This window comes from Salmo salar, chromosome 15, assembly GCF_965601325.2.
Source record: "Salmo salar chromosome 15, fSalSal1, whole genome shotgun sequence".
Taxonomy (NCBI): Eukaryota; Metazoa; Chordata; class Actinopteri; order Salmoniformes; family Salmonidae; genus Salmo; species Salmo salar.
In genome coordinates this window covers 87,029,553-87,050,000 of record NC_138305.1, presented here as the reverse complement: position 1 = coordinate 87,050,000, position 20,448 = coordinate 87,029,553, and the positions used below count along the sequence as shown (strand labels likewise).

Sequence of the window (20,448 nt, the reverse complement as noted above, 5' to 3'; positions counted from 1 at the left end):
CTCCTGGCATCCCCCAAACCCCATTTCGCCCGTTGAACTACCAGATGGTGAAGCGTGATTCATCACTCCAGAGAACGTGTTTCCACTGCTTCAGAGTCCAGCTTTACATTGTGCATGGTGATCTTAGGCTTGTGTGCAGCTGGTCGTGCATGAAGCTCCCGGCAAACAGCTATTGTGCTGACGTTGCTTCCAGAGGCAGTTTGGGACTCGGTAGTGAATGTTGCAACCGAGGACAGTTGATTTTGTACGCGATTCAGCATTCGGCGGTCCCCTTCTGTGAGCTTGTGTGGCCTACCACTTCGCTGCTGAGCCGTTGTTGCTCCTAGACATTTCCACTCCACAATAACAGCACTTACAGTTCACCAGGGCAGTTGACCAAGGCAGAAATTTGAGGAACTGACTTGTTTGAAAGGTGGCATCCAATGGCGGTGCCATGTTGAAAGTCACTGAGCACTTCAGTAAGGCCATTCTACTGCCAATGTTTGTTTATGAAGATTACATGGCTGTGTGCAAAATATTTTACACCTGTCAGCAACGGGTGTGGCTGAAATAGCCGAATCCACTAATTTGAAGAGGTATCCACATACTTTTGTATATATATAGTCTATTACACGTATCATACGTCTATCATATGTATATAGTGTATCATACGCTATTCATAACATTATATGAATTGCAATTCATAACTCATTGTACAAATTGCAATCATACGAAGTGTAATTCGTAACATGTCATCAAAATGGATGATGGACATCCACAAATGAATACAAACCATACGAAACGTAACATATCATATTAATTGGAGTTTCTCGGAGATACGTTTATTATGTTACGTCTACCCCTGAGTCCAGGTTGGGATTAACATTCTGTTACTGTAAAACCAATGCTCGCTTTCTCACTGCTTGCAAAGCTCCAGCGGAAAACGCAGCAAAGTGTTTAATCTCAGAGAAGAGAATTTGGTATGCGTTCATACAAGGTGGTGGAGGGGCTAGGCTGTGGGGGGAGCTGATTTTAGGGAAAGGTTGTGTGAAGGAATTAAGAAACTCTCTAACAGAGCGTAGAGTGAAGAGGGCAGAGTTAAGCGACAACAGATAAAATGAAGTGCGTTGGTGTTGTGGTGTTGGTCAAAATCGTAGACTAAATATGGCATCAGTCGTGGTACTGCTGCTGTGAAAGTCAATCAGACAGCTTGTTGTTCCCCCTGAGCTGAGCTGTAATCCAACCAAACCACACACATACTCTGTACTCCCAGCACTGATATGTTCTCCTTTTGGTGCATAGGTTACCATGGTTACATGGCCAGTCCATCTCAATAGTTACACACAGATGCCGTTATTTTATGTTGCACAATGCCAATGCCACCATTTTTCCTTTTTTTTAATGGACTTTTTATGCACCATTGTCGATAACAGAAAGAGTTAACTTGAACCCAAAATGTATACGAAACAATAGATTTCAATGGAAAATGGGTTTTGAGTGGGAAGGAAATGTACGTAACATTTTGTCATAATGTGTAAATAAGTCAGAGATTTATTCCATTATCACTCTTTTGCTAAGTCACCCTCAACTGTTATCTTTGTGCCCACTGATATGCCAAAATGCATTTCTCATAGTTGTGTGTCCACCAGCATTGTAACTAAGTCCCCGATGTAATGAGTAACATTTGCAAATCAAATGTATATCAATCAGCATCCGCCCGACAGACGATAAACAAAGGAGCACATTAAATCCGACCAGGCAGAAAATTGCTCGAGTAAGCCGCACTTGAGAAACCCATCAGGAGAAATGAATAAACAAACAAACAAACAAACTAACATTGAAACAAACAAATGTGTTGTCATGGACAGTGGCTGTGGGTTTGTTGGTCTGGTAGAGGTAGTGGCTGTCTGTCTCTCTGTCAGTTTGAAGCCAGTCTCCAACATTGGGATGGAATCAGTACAGAATTGGGCTCAGTCAAAGGTTCATATCTCTGATAGGAGATATATAATATATATACAGTTGAAGTCGGAAGTTTACATACACGTAGGTTGGAGTCATTAAAACTCGTTTTTCAACCACTCCACAAATTTCTTGTCAACAAACTATAGTTTTGGCAAGTCAGTTACAACATCTACTTTGTGCATGACACAAGTAATTTTTCCAACAATTGTTTACAGACAGATTATTTCACTTATAATTCACTGTATCACAATTCCAGTGGGTCAGAAGTTTATATACACTAAGTTGACTGTGCCTTTAAACAGCTTGGAAAATTCCAGAAAATGATGCCATGGCTTTAGAAGCTTCAGATAGGCTAATTGACATATTTTGAGTCAATTGGAGGTGTACCATTGGATGTATTTCAAGGCCTACCTTCAAACTCAGTGCCTCTTTGGTTGACATCATGGGAAAATCAAAAGAAATCAGCCAAGACCTCAGAAAAAATTGTAGACCTCCACAAGTCTGGTTCATCCTTGGGAGCAATTTCCAAATGCCTGAAGGTACCACGTTCATCTGTACAAACAATACTACGCAAGTATAAACACTATGGGATCATGCAGCCGTCATACCGCTCAGGAAGGAGTCGCGTTCTGTCTCCTAGAGATGAACATACTTTGGTGCAAAAAGTGCAAATCAGTCCCAGAACAATAGAAAAGGACCTTGTGAAGATGCTGGAGGAAGCAGGTACAAAAGTATCTATATCCACAGTAAAGCGAGTCCTATATCGACATAACCTGAAAGGCCGTTCAGCAAGGAAGAAGCCACTGCTCCAAAACCGCCATAAAAAAGCCAGACTACGGTTTGAAACTGCACATGGGGACAAAGATCGTACTTTTTGGAGAAATGTCCTCTGGTCTGATGAAACAAAAATGGAATTGTTTGGCCGTAATGACCATCATTATGTTTGGAGGAAAAAGGGGGAGACTTGCAAACCGAAAATCCCCATGCTAACCGTGAAGCACAGGGGTGGCAGCATCATGTTGTGGGGGTGCTTTGCTGCAAGAGGGACTGGTGCACTTCACAAAATAGATGGCATCATGAGGAAGGACAATTATGTGGATATATTGAAGCAACATCTCAAAACATCAGTCAGGAAGTTAAAGCTTGGTCGCAAATGGGTCTTCCAAATGGACAATGACCCCAAGCATACTTCCAAAGTTGTGGCAAAATGGCTTAAGGACAACAAAGTCAAGGTATTGGAGTGGCCATCACAAAGCCCTGACCTCAATCCCATGGAAAATTTGTGGGCAGAACTGAAAGTGTGTGCGAGCAAGGAGGCCTGCAAACCTGACTCAGTTACACCAGCTCTGTCAGTAGGAATGGACCAAAATTCAGCCAACTTATTGTGGGAAGCTTGTGGAAGGCTACCCAAAACGTTTGACCCAAGTTAAACAATTTAAAGGCAATGCTACCAAATATTAATTGAGTGTATGTAAACTTCTGACCCACTGGGAATGTGATGAAAGAAATAAAAGCTGATATAAATCATTCTCTCTACTATTATTCTGACATTTCACATTCTTAAAATAAAGTGGTGATCCTAACTGACATAAGACAGGGAATTCTTACTAGGATTAAACTGAGTAAATGTATTTGGCTAAGGTGTATGTAAACTTCCGACTTATCCAAAACCTGATTATACCATAAGTCCCTATGGAGTTCCTTACATTCAGTTACACTGTATTATATCACCCATTAGGTAATAATAGGTGATACTTTTCCTTGTCCAATTTATAACCATTAAAGCAGCTTTGGCTGTACAGATGTAAAAATGTAGATGTCTGGATAAACTAACATTAGTCTATCTGCTGCTAATTAGAAGATGTATCAAAACGACAGAGTGAAGTAATGTGCATCTCTGTTCTCCTCCTGTCACCCCCATTAACTGCTCTGGGGGTAAAATATAGGCCTAGTGTACTTCCTTTGATTAAGATACAGTATTACACACTAGGCTAGCTTTGGTTGACTCTTATATGGTAGTTAATGCATGTTGTCATTGATTGTAATGAAATAGGATGTATAGAGTTGCATATTTGTCTGACAATGTATGTACAGGGCCTTCAGAAAGTATTCACACCGCTTGACTTTTTTGTGGTGTTACAAAGTGGGATTACAATGGATTTAATTGTCTTTTTTTTGTCAACGATCTACACAAAATACTCTAATGTCAAAATAGGAGAAAAATTACAACATTTGTAAAAAAAATATATTAAAAATAAAACCGTAATATCTTGATTAGATAAGTATTCAGCCCCCTGAGTCAATACATGTTTGAATCGATTACAGCTTTGAGTACTTCTAGGTAAGTCACCAAGAGCTTTCCACACCTGGTTTGTGCAACATTTGCCCATTATTCTTTTAAAAATTCTTCAAGCTCTGTCAAATTTGTTGTTGATCATTGCTAGACAACCATTTTCAGATCTTGCAATAGATTTTCAAACAGATGCAATTCAAAACTGTAACTCTGCCACTCAGGAACATTCATTGTCTTATTGGTAAGCAACTCCAGTGTAGATTTCCCCTTGTGTTTTAGGTTATTTTCCTGCTGAAAGGTGAATTCCTCTCCCAGGGTTTGGTGGAAAGCAGACTGAACCAGGTTTTCCTCTAGGATTTTGCCTGTGCTTAGCTCCATTTCTTTTTTATCCCGAAAACCTCCCCAGTCTTTAATGATTACAAGCATACCCATAACATGATGCAGCCACCACTATGCTTAAAAATATGGAGAATGGTACTCTGTAATGTTGTATTGGATTTGCCTCAAACATAACACTTTGTATTCAGGACAAAAAGTTCATTGCTTTGCAATATTTTTTGCAGTATTACTTTAATGCCTTGTTGCAAACAGGATGCATGTTTTGGAATATTTGTATTCTGTACAGGCTTCTTTCTTTTCTCTCTGTCAATTAGGTTAGTGTTGTGGAGTAACTAGAATGTTGTTGATCCATCCTCAGTTTTCTCCTATCACAGCCACAGCCATGGTGAAATCCCTGACTGGTTTCCTTCCTCTCCAACAATTGAGTTAAGAAGGACGCCTGTAACTGGGTGTATTGATACACATTCCAAATGAATAATTAGTAATGAATAACTTCACCATGCTCAAAGGGATATTCAATGTCTGCTTTTTTTTTACCCATCTACAATAGGTGCCCTTCTTTGCGAGGCGTTGTACATTTCGCTGGTCTTTGTGGTTGAATTAGTGTTTGAAATTCACTGCTTGACTGAGGGGACCTTACAGATAATTGTATGTGTTTTGTTGGTTACAGAGATGAGGTAGTCATAAAACAAATCATGAGAGAGAGTCCATGCAACTTATTATATGACTTGTTAAGCACATTTTTACTCCTGGACTTATTTAGGCTTGTCTTTACAATTGGGTTGAATACTTATTGACTCAAGGCATTTCAGCTTTTAATTTTTAATACATTTGGATTTTTGGGGGGAAAACATAATTCCAATTTGACATTATGAGTTATTGTGTGTAGGCCAGTAAAAAAAAAAAATCTACATTTAATCCATTTTAAATTCAGGCTGTAACACAACAACATGTGGAAAAATGCAATACTTTCTGAAGTTACTGTATTCATGGTATTCATGCATTTAGACAGACATCCTCAGTGCCACCTGTCTCTCCTCCATGTCTGCCAAGCATAATTCCTTCCTTCCCTCAAATTTACAATCTGTCTCATCTGGCTTTTTTCCCCTCTTCCCTCTCTCGTCTCTCTGATGTTGTGAAAGCATTTCTCCTGTGAGTACACACAGGCATGCACACACACTAGAGGAAGTGCGTCCAACGGCGTCTTGGTAAGCTGCAGTAGCGCTACAGTAAACAGACTGTGAACAGGCGCGGGAGGAGAAGGTCTGCCAAAGAGCCCCAGCTCCAACTCTCAGCCCTGCTCAACTTTGGCTGTCTCCATCCCCAATGTCACGGCTCAGAACAGGCCAGCCAACTCCACCACTACTGCAGCCAGCCTTACGGAATGGGACAAACGTCTGAGACTGTACCTTTCATACTTTTGCAATGTCAATTAGCGAAAGCGGGTACCTTCTCATGGTCTCTCACCTTCCGTCGTTAGATATGGGTTCTCCCCACTGTGCTGCGACACTGGCACCGGACTAACTCTTCTCTAGCTCTCCCTGGCAGGGGTAGCAGGTTGCCCCCTCTTCGGTTCTCCCAGGCGCTGCCTCCTGCTCAGGGATCCAAGCCGGCCACTGATCTCGCCTACTTTAATTATTCAAAGTGTATTAAATCTTCATTTCTAGATGCCTCAGATCGTTCTAATGGAGGCTGGGGATCATTTCTACATAGAGGAGAGTTGAGTTGAGATCCTGGTGAAGGCTTCTTCATGTGGGGTTTGGTCCAATGACACCATCAGGGCCAGCTCCACTTCCTGTATTTTCTCTTTAATAATTCCCAGTCATCTAATGCTGCTGTCCTAGTTCTCCTTTTCAGAGGAAGTACTGACTCTAGAGCTCCCATGGCAACATCATCATAATACGTGGTCAGTGATCATGTTTCATGTTTGTTCTTTGTACAGTTTGTACAATATCCTTAAGAGTATATTGACGTACCCGTGCGTCAGTCTTAGTAACATAATAAAACAATCCCCATCAAAATGAGTCAGTTTGTTTGTTTTTTTGCATGGGCTGCGTCTCAATACACCACCTCAATACACCGCCTACGTCGCCCTTCCGCATCTGCGTTGCAAAGTGGCTGAGCTACAGTGGTGTTTATCAGACCATGAGGCATCCTGAGAATCTGTCTTCTCACCAAATCGTCTGTAGCATCCAAATGGTTTGGCTACAAACTATTATGACCCCTCTATGGAGAGATGAGACTCTCCGTTTTCCTCTACGACCCCCACAAGTGTCATGGGACTCGTCTGAAGGTAACCCATATAAACAAATACAAGTATGGAGGTAGTTTAGTGCCAACAAAAATAAGGGGTTAAATATGTGTCCCCCAAAAAATGTGATACCTAAAGGGGTCCTAAAACTCAAAATCAAACAGCTTAGCTATCAAACAGGTGTCAAACATTTGTTTTATACAATTATTTGATCAAATATTGAATTTGGACTTTTAAGATCCATGGCATGACCATCTTAAAACAACCCCCCCTCCTCCGATCTGCAGTATTATTAGCCATGAAGATTCAGTTACAGTATGTGGATACTATCTGTGACTCCCAAGCAGATTTCTGACCTTGCATATCTCATCTCTCCAGCTCTTTGGGCTCTCCCTACTCTCCTTGCTCCTCCACATTAGGGCCCAGGAGTGGGCAGACACTCCAAAAGCCTTTTTATGGTTCAAAGTCCCTTTCATTTTACCGCTGAGCTCCTCTGAGAGGTTCATGGTGTCCTATCAAGCACAGTTCTATCACCGTGTCTCACTAGAGGACTAGACCTTGGGAACTTTGTTCATTCAACCCATCAAGTGTTACTCTTTACAACTTTCGTCTTAGTAATATAATTACATAGTTACATAATATAGTTTGGTTTATAGTTGTTTGTTGCACTGTTATCTTATGGTCAAAACACAATATCAATTGTCTGAGCTCAGTATTTCCTAGCATCGGATATGAATAGCACCCAGTGTAATGATCTGGTGTATCTACAGTAACACACTCCCCTGGGAGTTGGTTGAATGTGTAATGATCTGGTGTATCTACAGTAACACACCCGCCTGGGAGTTGGTTGAATGTGTAATGATCTGGTGTATCTACAGTAACACACCCCCCTGGGAGTTGGTTGAATGTGTAATGATCTGGTGTATCTACAGTAACACACTCCCCTGGGAGTTGGTTGAATGTGTAATGATCTGGTGTATCTACAGTAACACACACCCCTGGGAGTTGGTTGAATGTGTAATGATCTGGTGTATCTACAGTAACACACTCCCCTGGGAGTTGGTTGAATGTGTAATGATCTGGTGTATCTACAGTAACACACCCCCTGGGAGTTGGTTGAATGTGTAATGATCTGGTGTATCTACAGTAACACACCCCCCTGGGAGTTGGTTGAATGTGTAATGATCTGGTGTATCTACAGTAACACCCCCCTGGGAGTTGGTTGAATGTGTAATGATCTGGTGTATCTACAGTAACACACCCCCCTGGGAGTTGGTTGAATGTGTAATGATCTGGTGTATCTACAGTAACACCCCCCTGGGAGTTGGTTGAATGTGTAATGATCTGGTGTATCTACAGTAACACACCCCCCTGGGAGTTGGTTGAATGTGTAATGATCTGGTGTATCTACAGTAACACACCCCCCTGGGAGTTGGTTGAATGTGTAATGATCTGGTGTATCTACAGTAACACACTCCCCTGGGAGTTGGTTGAATGTGTAATGATCTGGTGTATCTACAGTAACACACTCCCCTGGGAGTTGGTTGAATGTGTAATGATCTGGTGTATCTACAGTAACACACCCCCCTGGGAGTTGGTTGTGAAAGCTTAAATCGATTTATCACATTTATTCAAGTCTCTGCATGCAGCCCAGATACAGTTTGACAGAAACAGACAGGCCAATCTCTGATAAAACAAAGCCCAGAGTTCCATTTTGTTTGGCTCTAAACAGCTCAGCTCTGTCCAAATGAAGAGGCCAGCAGGGCACAATTGGATTCTGTTGGGAGCGGTAGGCAGGCCTGAAATCACTGAGAGGGCTTGGTTGTGTTGATGGATATGATATGCTGCTCGCTGGCCCCCTTGACCTGTCGGCACATTATTCTTAGGAGAAATCTATGGGGACGTGTATTGGCTCGCATGAAACCCAACAAATCTCAGAGTGAGATCATATTATTCAGCGTCTCTCTGTCTGTGTCTCCCTCGGGAGATCTGTCTGTCTCCCGTTCCTCTCTGTCTGTCTCCCGTTCCTCTCTGTCTGTCTCCCGTTCCTCTCTGTCTGTCTCCCGTTCCTCTCTGTCTGTCTCCCGTTCCTCTCTGTCTGTCTCCCGTTCCTCTCTGTCTGTCTCCCGTTCCTCTCTGTCTGTCTCCCGTTCCTCTCTGTCTGTCTCCCGTTCCTCTCTGTCTGTCTCCCGTTCCTCTCTGTCTGTCTCCCGTTCCTCTCTGTCTGTCTCCCGTTCCTCTCTGTGTGTTTCTCTTGGTGTGTGTTGCGCTGGTTGATGTGGGTTGGTTGATGTGGGTCCTGCTTCTTCCTCATGGGATGTATCAGAAATATTGTGGGTTGTGTCAGTAATCCATAAGGGTGCTCTGAAGCTCTCCAAAAGGGGACCATCGCACTCTCCCAAATCCCGCAAATCCTGACAAACATATGGTGTAATGGGTCCGCATTCAAAAATATGTCTCATAAAGCTTACTGCAGTTTTCATTTTTTTAAATAATTTTTTACTGCATCGGGGATAGCATACTCTGCAACTCTGCAGCTCTCTCCTCTCCACACTCTCCCCTCCTCGCCCCACCGCACAGCACACCCCTCTGTCAATCACAAAGCTACTCATCTATCAACACCCCTTGCCGCCAGCAGTGACACACCATCCTTCATGGTGGATTAGAATTGGCCAGGGGGCCTGGAGGAGGAGGCGAATGAGGTGACAGACAGTAGCCCAAAGGAGAACACCATAGTAATCCCATGATGACATCACCTCATACTGTAGCAATCAGGCAGGGCCAATGGGAGATAGAATCATCCAAATGAGAAACTAGGAAGACCCTTGTTCCTCCCTCCATGACCTACAAACACCACCCTCTCCCTCTGCTAGTATTTTTAGAAGAATCCGATTTCAAACCTGTTGCAGAAGACAGAAGAGGCTTGACTGTCTGTCTGTCTGTCTGTCTGTCTGTCTGTCTGTCTGTCTGTCTGTCTGTCTGTCTGTCTGTCTGTCTGTCTGTCTGTCTGTCTGTCTGTCTGTCTGTCTGTCTGTCTGTCTGTCTGTCTGTCTGTCTGTCTGTCTGTCTGTCTGTCTGTCTGCTCTCCCTTGTTCTGCTGTTTGTTATGTAAGCCCTGCTTAATCTTCTAAGACTGCAACCTCTGCAGTGTTACACGGCTTGATGGGAGGGGAAAATCAAATGCTAACAGGAATCTGTTGCCAGAGGGGGCATGTCTGGAGGCTGTTTTCAACAAAACAAACACCATGCAGACTAGCAAGCCCTGCGGAGCTGCCGGGGCCAGGCTAGCACTAAGAGGAGGAAATGGGAGAAGTAGAGATGAGTCTGGAGCCAGACAACCCACTCATCTTTATCTGCTGCTGGCTGACACCTTATGCCTTCTTCCTGTTTGCCCTCTAGACTGGTTCCTCTGCAGCGCTCTGACTCCCAACCCCACAACCCCAGGGTTAGATTATTGTTTTGGAGTAGGGACAGCTGTAAGCTGCCTCTCTCTGTCTCTCCCAGAGTTCCAGCCTCATTTTCCCCCCGAGGGGTTGAGGGCAACACAAATAATCAGCCAAACACTATCCTATTTGGTGAACCCCTGCCTCTTCTCCTGACTCTCATTCCCACCTTAATAAACGACTCCCAGGGCCATGTCTCACCTCTTCTTGATTCACAGCACCAGGGGAGAGAGGGGATAAAGTGTGGGGGGAGCACTGAGAGCAGCAAACCTAACCTGGAGCCCCAGCTCACACAAGCCTCTCTCTCTATCTCAATTCAATTCAATTCAAAGGGCTTTATTGAACTGGTAAACATATGTTTACATTGACAAAAGTGAAATAAACAATAGAAAATGAACAGTAAACATTAAACATTACACTCACAAAAGTTTCAAAGGAATAGAGACATTTAAAATGTATATTATGGTTATGTACAGTGTTGTAACGATGTGCAAATAGTTAAAGTACAACTGGGAAAATAAATACACAGACATTGTATTTACAATATGTGAGTTTATCAAAATTGGATTTGTTTTCTAATTCTTTGTGGGTCTGTGTAATCTGAGGGAAATATGTGTCTCTAATATTGTCATACATTTGGCAGGAGGTTAGGAAGCACCTCATTTTCGACCTCATTTTGTGGGCAGTGTGCACATAGGTCTGCCTACGGTGGCCTTTCTCAATAGCAAGGCAATGTTCATTGAGTAGTCAAAGCTTTCCTTCATTTTTGGTCAGCCACGGTGGTCAGGTATTCTGCCACTGTGTACTCTCTGTTTAGGGCCAAATAGCATTCTAGTTCGCACTGTTTTTTGTTGTTAATTATTTCCAATTTGTCAAATAATTATCTTTTTGTTTTCTCATGATTTTGTTGGGTCTAATTGTGTTATTGTCCTGGACCAGCTTGCTTATGGGATTCTTCTCTAGGTTAATCTCTCTGTAGATGATGGCTTTGTTATGAAAGGTTTGGGAATTGCTTTCTTTTAGGTGGTTGAAGAATATAACTATTTTTGATAACTAGGGGGTATCATCTTAATTCTGCTCTGCATGCATTATTTGTTTTTTTGCGGTGTACATAGAAGATGTTTTTGCAGAATTCTGCATGCAGAGTCTCAATTTGGTGTTTGTCCCATTTTGTGAATTTTGGGGTTGGTGAGCGGACCCCAGACCTCACAACCATAAAGGGCAATGGGTTCTATAACTGATTCAAGTATCCTAATTGGGATGTTGAATTTTATGTTCCTATTTGATGGCGTAGAAGGCCCTTCTTGCCTTGTCTCTCAGATGGTTCACAGCTTTGTGGAAGTTACCTGTGGTGCTGATGTTTAGGCCGAGGTAGGTATAGTTTTCTGTGTTCTCTAGGGCAACGGTGTCTAGATGGAATTTGTATTTGTGGTCCTGGCAACTGGACCTTTTTTGGAACACCCTTATTTTGGTCTTACTAAGATTTACTGTCAGGGCCCAGGTCTGACAGAATCTGTACAGAAGATCTAGATGCTGCTGTAGGCCCTCCTTTGTTAAGGACAGAAGCACCAGATCATCAGCAAACAGTAGACATTTGACTTCAGATTCTAGTAGGGTGATGCCAGGTGCTGCAGACTGTTCTAGTGCCCTCGCCAATTTGTTGATATGGACAATATAAACAAAAGTATGTGGACACCCCTTCAAATTAGTGGATTCGGTGTATAAAATTGAACACACAGCCATGCAATCTCAATAGACAAACATTGGCAGAAGAATGGCCTTACTGAAGTGCTCAGTGACTTTCAACATGGGACCGTCATAGGATGCCACCTTTCCAACAAGTCAGTTCATCAAATATCTACCCTTCTATAGCTGCCCCGGTCAACTGTTAATGCTGTTATTGTGAAGTGGAAACATCTAGGAGCAACAATGGCTCAGCCGCGAAGTGGTAGGCCACACAAGCTCACAGAAGGGGACCGCCGAGTGCTGAAGAGCGTAGCACGTAAAAATCGTCTGTCCTCGGTTGCAATACTCATTACCGAGTTCCAAACTGCCTCTGGAAGCAACGTCAGCACAATAACCGTTCATCGGGAGCGTCATTGGGAGCTTCGCTGAGCAGCCGCACACAAGCCTAAGATCACCATGCGCAATGCCAAGCGTCTGCTGGAGTGGTGTAAAGCTCGCCGCCATTGAACTCTGGAGCAGTGGAATTTCATTCATCTGGCAGTCCGACGGACAAATCTGGATTTGGCGGATGCCAGGAGAACGCTACCTGCCCGAATGCATATTGCCAACTGTAAAGTTTGGTGTATTAGGATTAATGGTCTGGCTAGGCCCCTTAGTTCCAGTGAAGGGAAATCTTAATGCTACAGCATACAATGCCATTCTAGATGATTCTGTGCTTCCAATGTTGTGGCAACAGTTTGGGGAAGGCATTTCCTGTTTCAGCATGATAATGCCCCGTGCACAAAACAAAATGGTTTGTCGAGATCGGTGTGGAATAACATGACTGGCCAGCACAGAGCCCTGACCTCAACCCCATCAAACACCTTAGGGATGAATTGGAATGCCGACTGTGAGCCAGGCCTAATCGCCCAACATCAGTGCCTTCCCAGAAGAGTGTTTGTGTACATGGATTTTATAATGTCGTATTTTTTTCCCCCAATGCCACTTTCCATCAATTTGTATAGCAGACCCTCATGCCAAATTGAGTCAAAAGCTTCTTTGAAATCAACAGAGCATGACAAGACTTTGCCTTTGTTTTGTTTGTTTGTCAATTAGGGTGTGCAGGGTGAATACGTGGTCTGTCGTACAGTAATTTGGTGGAAAGCCAATTTGACATTTGCTCAGTACATTGTTTTCACTGAGGAAATGTACGTTTCTCTCTCTCTCTCTTTCTCTCTCTTCTTTCTCTTTCTCTCTCGCTTTCTCTCCCTCTCTCTGTCTTTCTCCCTTTCTGTCATTTCAAAGGAAATAAAGGAGTGAATAAAGGAAAGCGAGAAACCACTTCAAAGGAATCCCCCTGGTAAACCATTGTTCCAGTGTACTCTGCAAGAGTGCAATCTGATACACACTTTCAACTCTGTTTTGACACCTGTCAGGACTGGCAATGAAATAGTTTCAATTTTTTCTCCACCTCTTTTTGTTGATCTCTTTTTTTCTCCTTCTCTTGCCCTCAACTTGTGTGCATCATCAGTTCCCTTCTGAACGTGGCAGGTCTTTGTCTCATGGCTCTAGCTGATCCGTAATGAGAACCAGAGGTTGGGAGGTTGCGGCCTGTCTCTGTGCCCCAGCTGGATGGCAATGTCTGGGGCTGATGGTTGAGTTTGGCTGGGCTGGGTGCTGAGTGCTGCAGGATGTGGTTCTGGCTTGGCCCGCACTGCTGATCCAGCACTCTCCGTGTCTTCGACCCTCCAGTCCATGCCAATGCACCAGGCCTCTGAGGTTTCTGCTGCAGGCATGCGGGCCATGTGTTGGCACAGTTGGGGCCAGAGTGTGATTCAGACTGAGGAGTTAGCAGTCTGTCTGTCTCTGTCTCTGCACTGTCTGGCCAGAGACACGTGTTTTACATACCACAGAGGGAGGCTGCGGTTTGCCTGACCCACGCTACCCAGACAGTCGGCGATAGCAGCGTTACACTGGTTTGGTGGGAAGAGGACTGTTTCATTTCTTTGTCCTGGGGACAGACTGCGCACAAATACACACACGCACACACACACGCACACACACACACACACACACACACACACACACACACACACACACACACACACACACACACACACACCACACACACACCACACACACCACACACACACACACACCACACACACACACACACACTACATACATAACTTTACTTCTCCTTTCTTCCTGAAGTCAGTCCCTATCAGAGGCTGGAGGCAGTTCATTAAGCGTGTTGTTTACGCTTGTCTGTTCCCCACCTGTGTGCAGTGAATACTAAAGCCAGGCTACCAGCACAACGTCTCGTTCGGACTCAGCAGCCCACCTGGAATTGATCCTTCTCCCTCTTTGCTCCCTTAGAATTGAGGATTCATTCACAAGCCCCATTATTCTTGTTTCGCTATTTGGGTTTGTGTATCACCCAATTCCATTACGTCCAATGATTTTCTTTGCCCAATGGCTTCCGATTCAAATTGCAATTTCAAGTCATTACCTGCACTTAATTTAACGCTGGTTTAGCAAAGCACAAACTGATATACAAATATACGATGCTGAGCTTACAGTAATAATGATTCAGGAAATTAATGTTCCCATGAATATTTTGGGAGTGTTGGAATGAAAGGACAATAGAGCACCCGTATTTATTAGTCATCTGGACCTCAGAGTTCCTTACCCTCAGTAGTCGTCTCCCTATTGTCCTGAGGCGAATCCTATGCATTTCTTCTAGCTTAGTATCAAGAGTCTTTCATTGTCTCTTACATAGTAATTGAAGATGGAAGCAAGGCTGTCCAGAAGGAAATTGCATCATACTATATTTATTCAGCAATGGAGAGATTTGGAGAAGAGGAGAGGAGGCGAGAGAAGTGGAGAGGAGAATAAGGGAGAGGAGAGGTGAATAGGGGAGGGAAGAGGAGAGGGTAGGAGAAAGGAGGGGGGGAAAGAGGGTAGGAGAGGAGAGTGAGAGGAGGGAGGGGAGGGGAGAGGAGAGGGTAGGAGGGGAGATTAGGGCAGAGGAGGAGAGCGGAGAGGAAACGAGGAGAGCGGTGGTGGAACACAGTTTAATAACAAGACTGCAGCCGCAGGCAATTAAATCTGCAGCCCAATAGAAGAGCCTGGCTGCCTGGTGTCACAGAGCCCTGTGTTGGCTTCTGAGCGGGAGTCTGTTTACACAGCCCAACTCATGATAAGAAGCTTCACACACAGGGATGATATGGTCAGTGCTGTCTATAGAGTATACTATAGACAATAGTCTGCCAGACCTGGAGCTTTGAATTAAAATAGTAATCAGATTATTTTAGACATTTCTTAAATGTCTACAAATGTTGATATTGGAATAGTTTTAGCTTAAGGTACAGTTTTATTGTACATTTTTTAGATTTAGGCTTGGCTCTTCGTTTTTCCTGCTGACAAAGGCTGTCTGCTGTCTGGACTTGTTTGTCTAGCTTATTGGCATTAGCTTATTGGCATTGACTCATTTGAATAGGAAGAGTAAGAACACATTTCATTCACTCGCATTACCATGGTACTGTTCATGTTTTTCCTATGTAACTGTTTGGAATAGTAATATTCATTGTTACAGCCTGTTGCTAAATCTTGTGTGGGAGAAGATAGCGTCTATTAGTTAAATGCAACTATATCAACAAATACATTTTTCCTTTGCCAAGTGTGTCCGTGGTTGCCCATCTCCTGTTCGTTGATGTATATCTTAAGCTGCCGTTGCTCTGTTCCTGTTCGCTCCAGTGCCCCTGTGTTGGGGTCAGGGCCAGGAGAGGAGACCAGGCAGCACGCACTGCTCTTCCCATTGATTGCCTGGACTGGATTTGAATGGACTGGCTCTTCTGCCCAGACCCTGCCAAAACCTTTAAATGGCATAAACACTAGAATAGCTTCATTTTGTTAATCGGTTGGCATGGCAATGACGTCTGTGGTCGCTAATCTGCCATCCCCCCTCCAGAAATATGCCAGTTTCTCTGAGCAGTTAGGACCATTACATGGCTTCATACAATTAGAAATACTGCATTCCTGTCTTCCTGTTGTATAACTCTGTGCTTAAAAGCTCACACACTGTGCATCAAGACCGCTTTCAAAATCACTAATACCATCTACAGTACAACTGCATTGCTATATTTACACTACATGGCTCGTCCAACATCTCATTCCAAAATCATGGACATTAATAAGGAGTTGGTCCCCCCTTCGCTGCTACAACAGCCTCCACTCTTCTGGGAAGGCTTTCCACTAGATGTTGGAACATTTCTGCGAGGACTTGCTTCCATTCAGCCATAAGAGCGTTAGTGAGGTCGGGCACTGATATTGGGCGATTAGGCCTGGCTCGCAGTCGGCATTCCAATTCATCCCAGTCAAGTTCTTCCACACCGATCTCGACCAACCATTTCTGTATGGACCTCGCTTTGTGCACGGGGGCATTGTCATGTTGAAACAGGAAAGGGTCAACCCCAAACTGCCACAAAGTTGGAATAACGGAATCGTCTAGAATGTCATTGTATGCTGTAGCGTTAAGATTTCCTTACCCTGGAACTAAGGGACCTAGCCCGAAACATGAAAAACAGCCCCAGACCATTATTCCTCCTCCACCAAACTTTACAGTTTTCACTATGCATTCGGGCAGGTAGCGTTCTCCTGGCCTCCGCCAAACTTAGATTATTTCGTCGAACTGCCAGACGGTGAAGCGTGATTCATCCCTCCAGAGAACGAGTTTCCACTGCTCCGGAGTCCGCTGGCAGTGAGCTTTACATCACTCCAGCCGACGCTTGGCATTGAACACGCTTGGCACTTAGGCCTGTGTTCGGCTGCTCGGCCATGGAAACCCATTTCATGAAGCTCCCGACGAACAGTTATTCTGCTGATGTTGCTTCCAGAGGCAGTTTGGAACTCGATATTTGTATTTGTATTTGTATTTATTATGGATCCCCATTAGCTGCTGCCAAAGCAGCAGCTACTCTTCCTGGGGTCCAGCAAAATTAAGGCAGTTCATACAATTTTAAAAACATTACAATACATTCACAGATTTCACAACACACTGTGTTCCCTCAGGCCCCTACTCCACCACTACCACATCTACAGTACTAAATCCATGTGTATGTATAGTGCGTATGTTATCGTGTGTGTGTGTGTGTGTCTGTGCCAATGTTTGTGTTGCTTCACAGTCCCCGCTGTTCCATGACGTATTTTTTATGTTTTTTAAATCTAATTTTACTGCTTGCGTCAGTTACTTGATGTGGAATAGAGTTCCATGTAGACATGGCTCTATGTAGTACTGTGTGCCTCCCATTGTCTGTTCTGGACTTTGGGACTGGGAAGAGACCTCTTGTGGCAAGTCTTATGGGGTAGTGAATGTTGCAATTGAGGACAGATGATTTTTTACACGCTACGCGTTTCAGCACTGTCCCATTCTGTGAGCTTGTGTGGCCTACCACTTCGCGGCTGAGACGTTGTTGCTCTTAGACGTTTTGACTTCCCAATAACAGCACTTACAGTTGACTGGGGCAGCTCTAGCAGGGCAGAAATTGTTGGAAAGGTGGCATTTTTATGACGGTGCCACGTTGAAAGTCACTGAATTCTTCAGTACAGGCCAATGTTTGTGGAGATTGCATGGCTGTGTGATCAGTTTTTTTATTTTTACAGTTGTCAGCAATGGGTGTGGCTGAAATAGCCGAATCCACTAATTTGAAGGGGTGTCCACATACCTTTGGCCATGTAGTGTACTTTTCCAGTTCAGTAAATGTCCAGTCCTCCATTTCCTTAGTTCTAGCTGCTTACAGAATAGAAGCCTAACCGTGGTCTCTCTCCCTGTTCCCAGGAGTGTCCCCAGATCCTGCCATCCACCCAGATCTACATCCCAGTGGGGGTGATGAAGCCCATCACCCTGCTGGCTAAGAACCTGCCTCAGCCCCAGTCTGGACAGAGGAACTACGAGTGTATCTTCCACATCCAGGGAGCCACCTACAGCGTCACCGCCTTGCGCTTCAACAGCACCAGCATCCAGTGTCAGAGGACCTCGGTGAGTACCATACCTGTCCTGTCTTATTCTGCTGTCCTCTGTCCCCAACCCAACCACCATCCTAGTCATACAGGGTAGTCATAGGTAATGCATGATAGAGGTTGTGTTTGTTTCTGTGTGTCTCTCTCTGTATCAGTGTGATCACCTTCCTTTTCAAAAAAATGAGATGCCAGCCTGAGTGGTTCTGTCTTCTTGCTTTTACCTCCCTTTGGTTCTCCCCTCCTCTCTCTCCTGTTCTTTTGATATCTTTACTCTGCCCATTTAGTTAAAGTAGAACTAGCAGCGTCCATCCTCAGCCATTATCTACCATGCTTTCCTTTCTCCCACCTCCCTCCCTCTTTCCTGCTCTCTCTTGTCCTCTCTCTCTCTCTCTCTCTCTCCTCTGTTTCCCCACTCTCTCTCCCTCTTTTTCTCCCATTGAGCCGTAGGTTTGACCAGCCTGGGTGGACAGTGCTGTAACCATGCAGGCCTGATGAAACACTGTATATTCGCTTTGACGGACTGCCGCCCATCTGCAGTCATTAACGGGTAGAGTGGTCCCGTGCGTTTGACAGTGGCATGACACTCGTCTGTGCTCCTTTATTGATGCCCGTTATAGTACTCTCTCTCCCCTCTCACTCGAGAAACTCTTGGCGCTTCTGAAGGGAAGCTAATTACGCAGCTAAGAGCGCGAGGAGAGCTGTCTCACTAAATAGGCCTTTATCGACTGTTTGCTGTCGCAGCCATTTCAAATCAACAGCCTCTGCCCGCTCAGCCAATGGCATGCCATTTCTCCATTGGATATGAGCAGCAGACAAAGCGATATGGGTGTGAACAATCAGCTAGGGCTGCCAAGCAACTGGCTACACAATAAGGGGATCATCAGGGCCAAGAAAACATTGTAGCTGTCTCGTGGTAACAAACAGCATGATAAGGTGTTATGGTTAGTATGCATCATGCACCAAATGGTGTTTCTAACGTACGGTTTTCAGCTTGTAGGGCGAGGCTAGTCCAACCTGCATCCCTCTGCTGTCTCTATGCAGTCAGTCAGTCAGTCAGTCAGTCAGTCAGTCAGTCAGTCAGTCAGTCAGTCAGTCAGTCAGTGTGCTGCTGGTGGCAGAGGGAGGCAGGGAGACACTGTAACATGTCGTTGCCACTACTCAGCAAGCCAGACAAGCTGGCAATTTTAATATGGAACGGCAATTTCAGTCGTGTTCATTTCCACAGTGAAATCACGTCAGTTAAATTAGACCAATCACTTAACATTCTGTGATTTCAGCGTGAGTGCAGCATGTCTTTGTAAAGAGCTTTCTTATTAAAGGAAGTCATTTGCATATTTACCGTGGCACGGGGTGGTCATACGGAAGGAAGACCACAGCTTTTTCCAACTTGTCAGACAGACCCAAGTTCCTTTAGCATGCCTTCACTGTACCCGCCAGGCCCCATTCAGCCCTCAAGAATGGCTCGTTCCCTCTCACTGGCCACGTCCCTTTACTGAACCAGAAAGTCCACTTCTCTCACCGAGGGCAGAATAAACAGTGCAGGCAGAACTCCAGGTAGAACCTGTAGCAGTGCACCAGCCTTGACCTTTGAAGGAGCCCAGGCCTCCTGTGAGAGCCCCAGATAGATCCTCTCATCATTAGATCAGTAGTAGTTAGTTGTCGGCGTGTGCTTGAGGTGTATTGACCTCTTCGTCTCTAAAATGCGAACAGTTAATAAAACATGAACATTCGTTAAGGGAGCGAGAGACGGAGAGAGAGAGAGAGAGAGAGAGATCCAGGCAGATCGATTGAATAAACAAGAGAGGTGCACTGTAGTGTGTTCTGCCGTGTGCTGTGGACTATCATTGAGTTTATTAGCTCATCGGCCCGTCTCTCTGCTGACCAGAGAACAGAGGACACAGCACCTCCATCCTGCTCTAGTGTTTACACTGTAGAGACACTCTAGTCAACCTAGTGTTTACCATCAATCTCCAGAGTGGTGTATGTGTGGATGGTGTATGGATGGAGATGGTGTATGTGTGGATGGATGGATTCATGTGTATCGACGGAGCATGTTGGAGTGTGTGTGTGTGTGTGTGTGTGTGTGTGTGTGTGTGTGTGTGTGTGTGTGTGTGTGTGTGTGTGTGTGTGTGTGTGTGTGTGTGGTGTGTGTGTGTGTGTGTGTGTGTGAGTGAATAGGTCTTGCAGACACAGAGGACTGGGTTGGAGAGTTAACATCCATCTTGCAGAGCACCTGCACCTTCTCTTAGTAAGAAATGCATGGCAATTAAAATGGGCTGCTGAGGCCAAGCTAACCCATAAGGATGATGTCATTCATGATCTAACTAGCTCATATCCTGTATCTGTAGGTCAGTTTTAGAGTCCTTCCACCATACTATTTGATCAGTTAGAGTGGAGAGGGAGAGCCAGAAGGAGAGCTTGGAGCACAGGGGAGAAATACAGAGAGATCATATCAGGGAACGCTTCATCATATTGGCTTCCTCTCTGGGAGATGG

General features: G+C 44.5%; 1 protein-coding gene across 2 annotated transcripts in view; it reads left to right on the top strand.

Annotated features, from left to right (window-relative positions):
* LOC106572368 (plexin-A1) overlaps nucleotides 1–20,448 on the top strand; it is a 269,721-nt gene that overhangs the window by 182,499 nt on the left and 66,774 nt on the right. For both annotated transcript variants that reach the window (XM_014146446.3, XM_014146445.3), the window contains exon 10: nucleotides 17,772–17,972. In XM_014146446.3, coding sequence (XP_014001921.2) covers nucleotides 17,772–17,972 — 201 coding nt within the window. The remainder of the gene's footprint in view (nucleotides 1–17,771; nucleotides 17,973–20,448) is intronic.